This window comes from Theropithecus gelada, chromosome 16, assembly GCF_003255815.1.
Source record: "Theropithecus gelada isolate Dixy chromosome 16, Tgel_1.0, whole genome shotgun sequence".
Lineage (NCBI taxonomy): Eukaryota > Metazoa > Chordata > Mammalia > Primates > Cercopithecidae > Theropithecus > Theropithecus gelada.
The window spans coordinates 38,273,894-38,289,460 of record NC_037684.1 but is presented as its reverse complement, the minus strand read 5'-3'; the positions used below and the strand labels follow the sequence as shown (position 1 = coordinate 38,289,460).

The window sequence follows — 15,567 nt, the reverse complement described above, 5'->3', positions numbered from 1 at the left end:
CCCAATAAAAAAAAAAAAAAAAAAAAAAAAGGCTTTTTTTTTTTTTTTTTTTTTTTTTTTTTTGAGAAGGAGTTTTGCTTTTGTCACCCTGGCTGGAGTGCAGTGGCACCATCTTGGCTCACTGCAACCTCTGCCTCCCGGGTTCAAGCAATTCTCCTGCCTCAGCCTCCCTAGTAGCTGGGATTACAGGTGCGCGCCACCACGCCCAGCTAACTTTTTTATTTTTAATAGAGACGGGGTTTCACCATGTTGGCCAGGCTGGTTTGGAACTCCTAACCTCAGGTGATCCGCCTACTTTGGTTTCCCAAAACGCTAGCCTCCCAAAATGCTGGAATTACAGGCATGAGACACCGTGCCGGCCAACAGTCTTGACTGTTAAAAAATTAGTTTGGGCAGGCTAAATGCTTTGAAAACCTTTCGGCTGGGCGCTTTGACTCATGCCTGTAATCCTAGCACTTTGGGAGGCCAGGCAGGTGGATCACGAAGTCAAGAGACCTCGTGATTTTATGACTAAATATATTTTTAGTATAGCCATTTTCCATATTCTAGAGTAATTAGTATGAATTTAATTGTGCATTGTTGACATTAAAAATTCTCAGAGTTTGGCTGATGGAAAATATTTGATACACCTCAGCGTAAATACTTTAGAAGCTTCAGAATCCCATAAAATATATTATGTAGTTCTAAAATAAGTTGAAAAAATTTTGTATTCTGTGAATTGATACTTCAGGTTGGCATTCCTGATTTGTAACAGATATCTTACTGGCTTGCTTGTTGCACTGAAAACATTCTGTGTCCAAGTTTCCTGTTAATGCCTTATCACTCAATATTTTTATTTAAGCTGGGAAGAAAGGAGAACCGCCTCTGGAAGAATCCAGTATCTAAACCATATAACAAGAACTACACAATGGGAGCGCCCAACACGGTAAGTACATACAAATATTTTCCCATAGTCTATGCTGGCCACCCTCCTGAAGTCCTTTTCTATTTATCTGTCAGCTTTACTAGATTTTTTTTTGTCGGTTTATGCTGTTGTAGATCAGTACATCTTACAACAGGTGCCATTGTTATTTTTTTAAAGTGATCTTCAGCAGTTTGTTTGACAGGTCATGCTGTCATTGTAGCTCCAGAGCCTGCAGTGGTACTCAATAAATATTTATTGAATGAGGCTGGGTGTGGTGGCTCAAGCCTGTAATCCCTACACTTTGAGAGGCCGAGACGAGCAGATCACTTGAGTTCAGGAATTTGAGACCTACTCAAGAGGGGGAAAAACAGACAAAACAAAACATTGCACAAGATGGCAAATTTTGTTCTCACTTAAAAGTGTGGGTACCCCTTCAAGAGATGGAGCGTGGCCACTCAGGAAAGGAGAGGGGTCCCGGAAAGGAGGAAGCCGTACGACATCCAGGAACCTCCAAGGGGCCAGCTGCGGGAGACCGCAAGGGGGACGCTCTCTACCAAAAAAATTAGCCAGGCATGGCCGGGTGCAGTGGTTCACACCTGTAATCCCAGCAATTTGGGAGGCCAAGGTGGGCAGATCTTGAGGTCAGGAGATCGAGACCATCCTGGCCAACACGGTGAAACCCCATCTCTACTAAAAAAAAAAAATACAAAAAAGAAATTAGCCGGGCGTGGTGGTGGGCGCCTTTTGTCCCAGCTACTCGGGAGGCTGAGACAGGAGAATGGCGTGAACCCAGGAGGCAGAGCTTGCAGTGAGCTGGGCAACAGAGTGAGACTGGGCAACAGAGCGAGACTCTGGTCTCAAAAAAAAAAAAAAAATTTGCTGGGCATGTGGCATGTACTTGTGGTCCCAGCTACTTGGGATGTTGAGATGGGAGGATTTTTTGAACACGAGTAGTGGAGGTTGCAGTGAGCCGAGACTGTGCCAGTGTACTGTAGCCTGAGTGACAGAATGAGACTCCATCTCAAAAAGAAAAAAAAAAAATTGCCCGGGCATGGTGGCTCACGCCTGTAATCCCAACACTTTGGGAGTCCAGGGTGGGCGGATCACTTGAGGTCAGGAGTTTGAGACCAGCCTGGCCAACATGGAGAAACCCTGTCTCTACTAAAAATACAAAAATTAGCTGGGCATGTTGGTGGGTGCCTGTAATCCCAGCTACTCAGGAGGCTGAGGCAGGAGAATTGCTTGAACCCAGGAGGTGGAGGTTGCAGTGAGCCGAGATTGTACCACTGTACTCCAGCCTGGGCAATAGAGCGAGACTCAGTCTCAAAAATATAAAATAAAATAAAATTATTGAATGAATTAAATTGATAAGCAGAGGAATCTCTGAACGAAATCTTGAAGAATGTCAAGTATAGTCACTTCATGGAGCTTACTGTATAAAGACATTGGGATGCAAGATAATTTTGGAAACTGCAAAGAGATGCTTTTGAAGTAACCAAAAACAAATAGTCTACTTGGCTGAATCCCCTTCTCCCCACTCTTTTAAGTGAGAACAAAATTTGCCATCTTGTGCAATGTTTTGTTTTGCCTGTTTTTCCCCCTCTTGAGCAGGACTGGCACGAGACATAAAATACCAAATTCTTTTCATTAGCTGCACCTACTTTTATTTATACACAACTAATTGCTTAACTCATTGGATCACAAAATTTTCTCGTTAACATTATGATTCTCAGGTAAAAGCCAGCTCATGTTGCCAAGCTGCATTTCTAGTATTAAACTGCCAAGGAATTTATTGAAGTACCCATTTTTATTATATGTGAGCACAAATGAATATGTACTTGTGTCAGTGTTCAGGGTTTCACTTGAACACCCATTTCCTTCCGACTCATTTAACCAGTAAAATTAACTTTAATTTCTACGTGTATGTAAGGATGATTGTTGTTTTAAATGCTTTTTTTTTTTTTTTTTTTTGAGACAATCCTGCTCTGTTGCCTAGGCTGGAGTGCAGTGGTGTGATCTCAGCTTACTGCAACCTCTGTCCACTGCAACCTTTGCCTCCCAGGTTCAAGCAGTTCTCGTGCCTCAGCCTCCCAAGTAGCTGGGACTACAGGCGCCCGCCCCCACGCCTGGCTAAGTTTTGTATTTTTAGCAGAGATGGGGTTTCACTATGTTGGCCAGGCTGGTCTCAAACTCCTGACCCCAAGTGATCCGCTCGCCTCGGTCTCCCAAAGTGCTGGGATTACACGTGTGAGCCACCATACCCGTTCATGTTAATTTAAGAATGAACTCTTGATTATTTTTTATTTTGGAAGATCTGCAATAGTAGACTGGAAGCTCCTTAAAGAGACAAACTGTCTTCTTCCCTTTTGTGATGTGTTGTCAAAGGACTGGGTGACTTTTTTAGATTGGGAGGTCCGAGGGACCTCTTAGGAGGCAATAATAAACTGATTTGAATGACAAAAAAGAGCCAGGCCTGGGGAGAGTGGGAGAAAAGAATATGCCAGGTGGAAGGAAGAGCAACTGCTCTCAGGTGGAATGACCTCGGCAAGTTCAAGGAACAGAACCATATGAGTGTGGCAGAAGCAGAGTGGGAGGGAGAATGGTGGGAAATCAGATCTGAGAGAGAGGCTGTAGCTAGATCTAGCAGTAGTTTGTAAACCAGTCTCACATCCACAGATATATGTGGATCTTATATCAAATGTCATTAAAATAAAGTCATTTAAATACATAGTTGACGTGCTTATCATTTGTGTTTCTTTGGTGCTTAGAGACTTCAGATTTGCTTTTACTCAGTTCTTGAAGTCGTTACACTTGTATTAGTCATTGTGTTTTCAGATATGATAAGTGATTGTTACTGCAGTATATATATTGTCTAGAGAACTCTACTTTCGATATCTAAATTGATAATGTCTTTTCCTTGTTAATTTTCAATAGACCGGCATCCGAATATTCTAGCCCTGGCAGACCTCTTAGCTGCTTTGTTGATGAGAACACTCCAATTAGTGGAACAAATGGTGCAACGTGTGGACAGTCTTCAGATCCCAGGCTGGCAGAGAGGAGAGTCAGGTCACAACGACATAGAAATTACATGAGCAGGACACATTTACATACTCCTCCAGACCTACCAGAAGGCTATGGTATGACAACTAGCAAAGGAAAAATAAAATGTGGTTTACTGATTTCAGCTTGCTGAGGAAGTCAGAAAATATATTTTGAAAAAGTTATTAATCTGGGCTTAGGGATTCTGCATGAAAATAAATATAAAACCTCCCAACTTTGAAAAGTCTTTGAAGTGGTAGATGACTACCCAGCCAACAGTTTGACCTTGCACTCGTCATTCAGCCTCAGCGTTTGTGCTCTTTTATCATGAAGTGAGATGACTAGTTTATAACAAAAGTAGTGTGAGAAGCATACGAGATGAAGTGAGACTATTTTGTAAATAGGCACTGAATAGAAAGGTAAGATGGTATTGTTACTGATAACAGTAATCTGAAGTTCAACCTACGATGTAATTTTTTAGACATATATTTAGAAATAATTTCAGGCCGGGCGCGGTGGCTCAAGCCTGTAATCCCAGCACTTTGGGAGGCCGAGATGGGCGGATCACGAGGTCAGGAGATCGAGACCATCCTGGCTAACACGGTGAAACCCCATCTCTACTAAAAATACAAAAACTAGCCGGGCGAGGTGGCAGGCGCCTGTAGTCCCAGCTACTCGGGAGGCTGAGGCCGGAGAATGGCGTGAACCCGGGAGGCGGAGCTTGCAGTGAGCTGAGATCCGGCCACTGCACTCCAGCCTGGGCTACAGAGCGAGACTCCGTCTCAAAAAAAAAAAAAAAAAAAAAAAAGAAATAATTTCAAAGGCATATTTCTGATCATATATTTGTATTGTCTATAATTTTGGATTATCTGAGTGGATTGTTATAAATGATTGAGTCACTTCTATGTTTGTATAAAATGATTACAATCTTATATAAAATCCTAGATTATAAAATTTCATGTGGAAGATAACATGAGTCTTCTCCTAATAGAATACAGAAGTTTCTAAATTAATACCATCTTGTGAATACTTGTATATAGTCTGAACTTGACTTCCTCTCCTTGCTTGCTAAAAGCTCACCAAGGTTACTTACATCTTTGCCCTCTTAACAGACTGTAGATAAACCACTTTGGATTGATGTTGACACCTAATAACCAACATTGCGAATTGCCACACCTAAGTTTTATTTTATTCAAGGATATTTTTAAAAACTCTTCTGTAAATGCATGATTCTCATTTTAGTTTTAAATGTATTTTAGCTCTTTAATTTGAAAAAATTTGTCCATTAACTGTGCTATGACTCAGAGGTTAACTTTTAGCACAATCATTAAATTACAGGCTTGAGAGACCTAGGACCTAGGTTCATATCCTGGTGTTGCCATGTAACACTGAACACATCATTTAACCTCTTTGAGCCTCAGTTTTATCCTCTATAGGGGAAAATAATAGCATCAACCATCTAAGTTTGTTGCAAGAAATCAATGATACCTAATCTCATGTGAAACACTGGCACAGTGTTTAGCACGGTAAATTTTAACTGTAATTATCAGTGTTCAGACCTGAGAAGAAATTTTCTCCTGCCATTTCTCTTGGAGATTAGAAGGCAAGCTCTTTAGAGTGGGAGTGGTTATACTTTTACAATATTTCTGTGATTTGAATTTTAAAAATTGTACAACCGCAACATAAAATAGATACCAAGGCTGAAATTATTATGGCTGCCCTCTATAATAATATGATTTTGTTTATAATTTGTGAAAGTTTAAAGTTTAAGTTTATTGACTTTATATGTTTATAAACAAATTAGATTTATACTAATAAATATTAGTAATAGTTTTATTGTTTTATGTATTGAAGTTTCTCATTAGATTTTATTTAAAGAAAAGTGGTTCTGTTGTTTTAAAAAAAAAAAGACAAAACAAAACCCACCATAAAGAAATGCTTTTATAGGTTGTTCTCTTCACCCTGGCCTTTCAACTCTGTCTTTCCAAGGGCTTTGAGTTCATTTTGTCCTTGACTTTTTTCTCCCCAGTGTGCATGCTTGCTCTTTCTAATTTGGCTATTTTTCCATCTCTATCTGTTTATGACATAGAATGTCTTCCCAGTATCTCACTGTTTTGCTTCTCTTTGAGCTCAAATGTAATCTTGAGAATACACCTTTGTCTAGCAAAGAGAAAACGTAAGTTTTGGTATAAAATTAGGCATAGTAAGCGTTATCAACCTCCAGACTCTTTGAAAATTTCCGTAAGTTCTTCCTCAGATCTTCCCAATGTTGGCCAGCCTCTTTCTCAGCGCCTTTTATACCTCATTTAAAATCTTTTAATTATTAGTATTGTGACAATCTTGATTTGTTTTCCATTGCAACGTATTTAGTATTTGAGCCACGTTATAAGTTTAGTTTGCTTTTAGATAGCTGACCCATGGCCCTTATCATTTGTAAAATTCCAAGAGACAGAACAAATGATTTGTAAAGCCCTTTTTTGATAATAAATAAAATAGATTGGTAATTTGGAGATTTTTTCCTATTAGTGTATCATCTTAGTGTATATAACTGTCTTTGATCCGGACATTCTGAATGTTTTTGTTATCAGTGTTTATTAATTTTACAGAACAGAGGACAACGCAACAAGGTCAGGTGTATTTCTTACATACGCAGACTGGTGTGAGCACATGGCATGATCCAAGAGTGCCCAGGTAAGTACATATTTTAAGTACTCTTTAGACTATCAAAGAGCCATTTCACCTAGGATTTCTTTGATTTTTAAGAAATTTTTACCTTTTAAAAATAGTTTATGTAAAAGTTTGACTCTTCTGATAGTTATTGCAGTTTCGACATTTAGCAGAAAGTCTCGCCTACTTCTCTGCAATCCCACCTCAGTTCTCCCCTCCCTCACCAGTTCCTAGCCATCCTCCCCTGCTTCCCCTTAAAAAAAGTGGAATAGGCCAGGCGTGGTGGCTCACACCTGTAATCCCAGCACTTTGGGAGGCCGAGGTGGGCAAATCACGAGGTCAAGAGATCGAAACCATCCTGGCCAACATGGTGAAACCCCATCTCTACTAAAACTACAAAACTTAGGTGGGCATGGTGGCGCGTGCCTATAGTCCCAGCTACTCAGGTGGCTGAGGCAGGAGAATTGCTTGAACCCAGGGAGGTGGAGGTTGCAGCGAGCTGAGATCATGTCACAGCTCTCCAGCCTGGTCACAGAGCGAGACTCTGTCTCAAAAAAAAAAAAGAGTGGAATAAAAACATGGATTTTTAGGAGTTTGAAACTTGTCCTAGGGCACCAAGCAGAGCAGAGTGGCTCTCACCTATATTCCCAACACTTCAGGAGGCTGAGGCATAAGGATCACTTGAGCCCCAGGAGTTTGAGACCAGTCCTAGCAACATACACCCGGTCTCTACCAAAAATTAAAAATCAGCCATATGTGGTGGAGCACATCTGTGGTCCCAGTTGCTTGGGAGGCTGAGGCAAGAGGATTGCTTGAGCCGTGGATGTTGAAGTGACAGTGAGCCTTGGTCGCACTATAGTACTCCAGCCTGGGTGACAGAGCAAGACCCCATTTCAAAAAAAGAGAAAGAAAATTTGTGTAGTCCCAGCTGCTTGCGAAGCTAAGGTGGGAGGCGGAGGTTGCAGTGAGCCGAGATCACACCACTGCACTCTAGTCTGGGTGACAGAGCGAGACCTTTCTCAAACAAACAAACAAACAAACAAAACGGATAGAAAAAGAAAATTGACCTGGGGAGAAACATAGAACACATACCCTTTAAAAAAGCGTAGTAGGTTGATACTCTTAATATGGTTCAGCTTAAAAAAAAAAAAAACCTTTAAAAAATTTAACCTCATAAATGTATTCAATGTTCCTTTATGTGTTCCTTATTAAAATTTCATTTTTAGAAAACAACATAATTTAATTAATGTTTTTGAGACGGAGTCTCATTCTGTTGCCCAGGCTGGAGTGCAGTGGTGCAATGTTGGCTCACTGCAACCTCCGCCTCCCGGGTTCAAGTGATTCTCCTGCCTCAACCTCCTGAGTAGCTGGGATTACAGACACCTGCCACCACACCCAGCTAATTTTTGTATTTTTAGTAGAGATGGGGTTTTGCCATGTTGTCCAGGCTTGTCATGAACACCTGACCTCAGGTGATTCTCTCGCTTCGACCTATCAAAGTGCTGGGATTATAGGCATGAGCCACTCTGCCTGGCCCTAATTTAATTTAAATATCCAGACTTTTGTATTTCAGCTGCAGATACTGCATTTACTATCCAAAATGTCAATTACTTTTAACTTCAAAAAGATGAAATGACACACAAGTGAATTTAGTGATTTACCATAATTTTTGGAACATTGTTTTCTTCCTCCCTCCCTTCTTCCCTCCCTTTTTTTGAGACAGGATCTGGCTCTGCTGTCCAGGCTGGAGAGCAGTAGTGCAGTCCTGGCTCACTGCAACCTCTGCCTCCTGGGTTCAAGCCATCCTCCCACGTCAGCCTCTTGAGTAACTGGGACTACAGGCATGCGCCACAATACCCCACTAATTTTTGTATTTTTATTAGAAATGGGGTTACGCCATGTTGCCCAGGCTAGTCTCAAACTCCTGAGCTCAAGCAATCTGCACACCTCAGCCTCCCAGAGTGCTGGGATTACAGGCATAAGCCACCATACTTGGCCCTATTTTGAGTTGTTTTTTAATGAATAGATGCAAAGTACCAAGTAGTCCAGTTGAAACGGGAAGAAAGCTTGAATTCTAAATTAAATTCGAAATCAACTCTGTATGTTGCACATACAAAGGATTTGTAGGTTGTGGGTATTTTATGTTAAGCACAGCAGCCCCCCTCCTCCAAAACAAAACAAACTTCCCAAAACAACCCACAGAGGGTTTTTTTCTGCCTAAAGCTTATACTCAGGACTCTATTGTGTATTTGAATCAAAAACAGATGTGACGGCCGGGTGCGGTGGCTCAATCCTGTAATCCCAGCACTTTGGGAGGCCGAGACGGGCGGATCACGAGGTCAGGAGATCGAGACCATCCTGGCAAACACGATGAAACCCCGTCTGTACTAAAAAAATACAAAAAAACTAGCCCAGCGAGGTGCCAGGCGCCTGTAGTCCCAGCTACTCAGGAGGCTGAGGCAGGAGAATGGCGCGAACCCGGGAGGCAGAGCTTGCAGTGAGCCGAGATCACGCCACTGTATTCCAGCCTGGGCAACAGAGCGAGACTCCGTCTCAAAAGAAAAAAAAAGGAAAAAAAAACCAGATGTGACTAGCTTGTCTTGAGTTGCTTTGATGCTCTCTCTTTATAAATAAAACTACAATTATGAAAATGTCTTACTTTGTGTTATAGAGCTCAGAATCCTTTGAGGGTGGCAACCAAGGGAATGTGCTATTACTCATTACTTTATCAAGGTTGCCATTTCCATGTCTTGACAATATAAGCTGTTAGTTTTTAAAAAGTAGTGGGGGCTGAGCACGGTGGCTCACACCTGTAATCCCAGCACTTTGGGACGCTGAGGCGGGAGGATCACTTGAGGTCAGGAGTTCAAGACCAGCCTGGCCAACATGGTGAAAACCCGTCTCTACTAAAAATACAAAATTAGACAGGCATGGTGGCATGTGCCTGTAATCCCAGCTACTCAGGAGGCTGAGACAGAAGAATTGCTTGAACCCGGGAGGTGGAGGTTGTGGTGAGCCGAGATCGCATGATGGCACTCCAGCCTGGGCAACAGAGCAAGACTCCATATCTAAATAAATAAAAAGTAGTGGGGAGGAAATTTTACTTTTTTTTTTTTTTTTTAAGCTTACTAAAAATAAAATCCAAGGGCCTAACTTTTCAAAATCAGTTTTATTATATAAATTATGAAAAGCTTTTTGGATTCGGTTTATCTAGTTGAAGGTCAATAATAAGCTTTTCTTTAAAATAATTAGAAATTATTTGTAGGAAATGTATAGAATAAAAATAATCTTTTTTTTTTTTTTTAATGTATTTTTAGTAGAGACGGGGTTTCACTCTGTTAGCCAGGATGGTCTCGATCTCCTGACCTCATGATCCACCTGCCTCAGCCTCCCAAAGTGCTGGGATTACAGGTGTGAGCCACCGCCCCTGGCCGATTATGTTTTTTTTAACTAAATGATTTACAATAGTGAGAAAGTTGACCTTGAGTTATATGTTGAAAGAATAGTATGTAATCTGGCAACAGAAATTGAAATTGAGACCGATTTCAGCACCACTGTTGGTAATAGGCTCTTATTTCAGAGGAAACATGTCAGTTTTTTATTAATGAGTAAAGGATTTCAGCAAAGCTTTAAGAATATCTCATGTTGAGTATCGACATGTAGTTTGAATGATGATTTTATGAAATAACACTTGGGATTATTTTTCTTATTTTGTATCCCCCAAATTGCCTTAAAAACTTGTGTCTTTTGTTTTGGAGGATCCTTTAGCAAACATGCCTTTTGTATGGAGGATCTTTTATGAAAGTATACTATAAATATTTAGATTCTATTAGAATATCACTATTCAAAGATATTTATAAAATTGCAAAGTCAGACTCTTTAAAACAAACTTTATTTAAAGATATCCAGGATACCTAGATTTATCCAAGAAATCTCGTTTCATCATGTTTTGCATTTCTCTTTAAAACAATGACTAATGCCTTGTTATTTGTTATATTGCATACTGACTGACTGTAGTCCTGAAATACAGATCTGTATTACTTTGTATGACTGTATAACATTCCATTTTTCTTTAACCAGCTCCCAATGAGACACAAAGATTATTTCTAGTTTTTTGCTCATTTAATCAGTGCTTTAGCGCTCTCCCGTGTATGACTGTAGATTTATAAAATTCTAAATAAAATGACATGAAATGAAATTCTGCATTTTATCAGTAGAATTGTTCACTTTTTAAATTTTTTAATTTTTTTAACTTTTAAGTTCAGGGGTACATGTGCAGGTTTGTTATAGGTAAACTTGTGTCATGGGGGTTTGTTTTACAGATGATTTTGTCACCCAGATACTAAGCGTAGTACCCATTAGTTATTTTTGCTTATCCTCTCCCTTATGGTAGGCCACAGTACCTGTTGTTCCTCTCTATGTGTCCGTGTGTTCTCCTCATTTAGCTCCTACTTATAAGTGAGAACATGCAGTATTTGGTTTTCTATTCCTGCTTTAGTTTGCTAAGGATAATGGCCTCCAGCTCCTGTTTTTCATTTCTAAACTATTAAAAAATCTATCTGGGACCGGCACAGTGGCTCACGCCTATAATCCCAGCACTTTGGGAGGCTGAATTTGGGAGGCTGAACTCCCTCTTTGAATTCTCAGCTTGGGGAGGAAGCTTCAGGTTTCCTATCGCAGTCTTGCTGCTGGCCTGCCCCTCTGCCTACCTGCCACTCAGGTACCAGCTTCACTCAGTCCCCCAAACTCCCCCCCTTTTTTTTTAATTTGAGGAGGATTCTTGGAACTTTCCCTTGCCTCTTTTGAGACTAGCAGTGTTTCTTTTTTTTTTTTTTTTTTTTTTGAGACGGAGTTTCGCTCTGTCGCCCAGGCTGGAGTGCAGTGGCCGGATCTCAGCTCACTACAAGCTCCGCCTCCCGGGTTCACGCCATTCTCCTGCCTCAGCCTCCCGAGTAGCTGGGACTACAGGCGCCTGCCACCTCGCCCGGCTAGTTTTTTTTGTACTTTTTTAGTAGAGACGGGGTTTCACCATATTAACCAGGATGGTCTCGATCTCCTGACCTCGTGATCCGCCCGTCTCGGCCTCCCAAAGTGCTGGGATTACAGGCTTGAGCCACCGCGCCCGGCCTTTTTTTTTTTTTTTTTGAGACGGAGTCTCGCTGTGTCTCCCAGGCTGGAGTGCAGTGGCGTGATCTCGGCTCACTGCAAGCTCCGCCTCCCGGGTTCACACCATTCTCCCGCCTCAGCCTCCCAAGTAGCTGAGACTACAGGCGCCCGCCACCACGCCCGGCTAGTTTTTTGTATTTTTAGTAGAGACGGAGTTTCACCATGTTAGCCAGGATAGTCTCGATCTCCTGACCTTGTGACCCACCCACCTCGGCCTCCCAAAGTGCTGGGATTACAGGCTTGAGCCACTGCGCCCGGCCGAGACTAGCAGTGTTTCAAATAGTGTTTTTTCCTACACTTTAGCTGTTCTGTAGCAAGAGTCTCTTGGAGCACCTATAGTAGAAGTCAGAATCATTGCTTCGGCAAACCTAGGTCCCTGTGTGCCCATCACTGGTTTCACCCTGACTAAGGAGAGGTCATCTCAGGAAAAACATTTTTCTAGTTTAACTTTTAAAATGTGATTTTGATGAAATTTGTCATTACTTATAATTATCTGTTACAATTTCAATTTACATTAAACATGCTGCTTTCTTCTTCTTCTTTTTTTTTTTAATAATAAAAAGAGGACCACAGGAACAGTTTTGCTGTCTAGATGCTTGAGTTTGCTTGGTCACTTTTAGAGTATGTCATTTCTTTGGTATTTACAGATGGCTCTGGTAGCCTAAAGTATTCATTTAAGGCTGGAAATGACCTGAGCATATCCTACATTGTTACATGCAATCTCAGTTATGTCACCAAAGGCAGTGACTTTTCTGGTGGATGACAAACAGCAATTTCAACACTTTGGAAGCTTCACTGAAAGATTTTTTTTCTAACAGTGTAGAGGATAAGAATTTGCAGTACTATTGCCAGTTTATTATAGAGAATACAACTCTGGAACAGCCGAATGGAAGCAATGCTTAGGGCACAGTATGCGGGGAGGGCAAGGAGCTACCATGCCCTCTCTGGTCAGACCACCACCCCGGTACCTCAGTGTGTTCACCAACCTGGAAGCTGCTTAACTCGTTCTTTAAGACGCTATAAATCCTTGTCTATATATACTAGTATTTTAAGAATGTGTAATATAATAACAATAGTCTTTGGTCCATTAAAAATCTTAGCTTTTCTTATTGCAGTGGTAACCCTTAGAGCACTCTTGGTAATGTGTCTTAAACAGGTTCTTCATTGACTAACTACAGATTTTAGAATTGCAGCTTATTCTTTAAAAATATGCTTTGATTTTTTTCAGGATCATAATTTCAGTAACATTTCCAGTTTTGCTTTGTTAGAGAGCTTAAAATTAATCATGGGATGGACATTTTATGCAAATTTTATGGTATAGTAAAGAAATGAAGGGAAATTTTAGAGAGCATTTAATTCTTGATATCACTGACACTTGTAAAATTATTTCCTGTCAAACACGTATTGAAATACAGTTTATGTTGGCAAATATTGTGATTGATTTTATATTAGTTTAAATCTGTATTACATTAAAGCCTAGGAACTTACTAAAAAATGTAGGCTATGTGATAAGTTTTTCTGAGCCATTTATGGATTGGGCTTTGAAGATGCGAGTTTGTTAAACCATTGGGAATTAAAGATTCCAGTTGAACATCTCAAGTTTCTGAAACAATACATTTTCTCAGACTTTGTGGAATTGTTCTGTGTCATTTACACTTGCTTGGTTGAGGAGGGCCAGCAATGAGGTATTTTTTATTTTATATTTGTTTTTACAGGGATCTTAGCAACATCAATTGTGAAGAGCTTGGTCCATTGCCTCCTGGATGGGAGATCCGTAATACGGCAACAGGCAGAGTTTATTTCGTTGACCATAACAACAGAACAACACAATTTACAGATCCTCGGCTCTCTGCTAACTTGCATTTAGTTTTAAAGTAAGTTATTGAAACAATACATGTTAAAATGGGAAGATCAAACAGATAGATGCTTTCAATAATAAATGTGAGGCTGGGTGCAGTAGCTCATGCTTTTAATCCCAGTGCTTTGGGAGTCCGAGGCAGCAGGACCACTTGAGGCCAGGGGTTTGAGACTAGCCTGGTCAACATAGTGAGACCTCGTCTCTATTAAAAAAAAAAAAAAGTTTTTTAAATTAAAAAATTAGCTGGATGTGGTGGTACATGCCTGCAGTCCTAGCTATTTGGGAAACTGAGGCAGGAGAATCTCCTGAGCCCAGGAGTTTGAGGCTGCAGTGAACTATGATCACACCACTCCAACTCCAGCCTGGGTGACAGATGGAGACCCTGTCTCTTTAAAAAAAAAAAAAAAGAAAGAACATCATCTTTCATCAATTGTAAATTACTTTTGTTGAGCAAAATTTATGTAAGAGTGTGACAAGGTTTACTCTGATATGAGTATTTTAAACCTACTATGCTTTTAAGTAGGAACCTATCTTGGAATGTTAGGAAAAGGGTTATCAGAGGTGCTCAAGGTGGTCTTTTACAGAGGCAGTATCTTGACAGCAGAAGTAGGGGTTGAACAGGCTAATTCTGTGTTGCCATTGTAAAACAAAATTATTAATAATTTATATTAATGGCTAACACTTCAGTAGCACTTATTGTGTGCCAAGCATTGTTTTTTTTTTTTTTTTTTTTTTTTGAGACAGAGTCTCGCTCTGTGGCCCAGGCTGGAGTGCAGTGGCCAGATCTCAGCTCACTGCAAGCTCCGCCTCCCGGGTTCATGCCATTCTCCTGCCTCAGCCTCCCGAGTAGCTGGGACTACAGGCGCCCACCACCTCGCCCGGCTAGTTTTTTGTATTTTTTAGTAGAGACGGGGTTTCACCGTGTCAGCCAGGATGGTCTCGATCTCCTGACCTCGTGATCCGCCTGTCTCGGCCTCCCAAAGTGCTGGGATTACAGGCTTGAGCCACCGCGCCCGGCCAGCATTGTTTTTTATACTTTACATGTGTTAGTAAGGCCAGGCATGTCGATCATGTTGTAATCCCGGCACTTTGAGAGGCTGAGGTTGGAGGATCACTTGAGCCTAGGAGTTCAAGACCAACCTGGGCAACATAGTGAGTCCTCTTCTTTCAAAAGAAAATTTAAAAATTAGCTGGTCATGATGGTGTGCACCTGTGGTCCCAGCTACTCAGGACACCTAGGTGGGAGGATCTCTTGAGCTCAGGAGGTCATGGCTGCAGTGAGCTGTGATTGCGCCAGTCATTCCAGCTTGGGCAACAGAGTGAGACTCTGTCTTTAAAAAGCAAACAAACAAACAAAAAAACTCCACAAATTAGTAATTTCATCCTCAGAAAAACTCCGTGAGTTAGCTACTGCCGTTTTTACAGATGAGGAAACTGAGACATAGAGGTTACATGACTACATATGTTGCCAGTGGTGAAGTCTGGAGTCAAACCCAGATGCTCTGGCTTCAGCTGCCTGTGAGGCACTCTCCTGAACATTGTGTGTGTATTTGCATCCTTTGCTTTTCTTTTCTCTCTAGCTGCCTCATTTCTTCTAATTCTGTTTATTAGCATTGCCTTCTTTCTGAAGAATGGGGGCAAGAGGAGGAAAAGAGAGAAGAGGAAACTTCATTACTAAGCAAAGTAGCAAAATGTCTTTTTTAACGCTTCTGGCAAAAACACTGAGAGTGGTATAGCAACAAGGATTTTAGGCTAAGAATACTTCATTTTAGCTTCTCTAAATGAATGGTGACGTTCGTTACCTGCTTGGTCTTCCTCATTCACCTTTTGTAAAGTTCTTTTTTTTTTTTTTTTTTTTTTTTAAACTGAGTCTTAGAGTTTACCCCCGGGTGGGGGGCTGTGGCCGGCTCTTCGTTCCCTGCCAGTCCCGCCC

The 15,567-nt window shown here is 41.0% G+C and overlaps 1 protein-coding gene across 1 annotated transcript in view; it reads left to right on the top strand.

Annotated features, from left to right (window-relative positions):
- Nucleotides 1-15,567, top strand: part of SMURF2 (SMAD specific E3 ubiquitin protein ligase 2) — a 122,505-nt gene that overhangs the window by 76,394 nt on the left and 30,544 nt on the right. The window contains exons 7-10 of the mRNA XM_025363475.1: nt 842-925; nt 3,839-4,041; nt 6,550-6,634; nt 13,492-13,650. Of these exons, the coding sequence (XP_025219260.1) occupies nt 842-925; nt 3,839-4,041; nt 6,550-6,634; nt 13,492-13,650 (531 nt within the window). The remainder of the gene's footprint in view (nt 1-841; nt 926-3,838; nt 4,042-6,549; nt 6,635-13,491; nt 13,651-15,567) is intronic.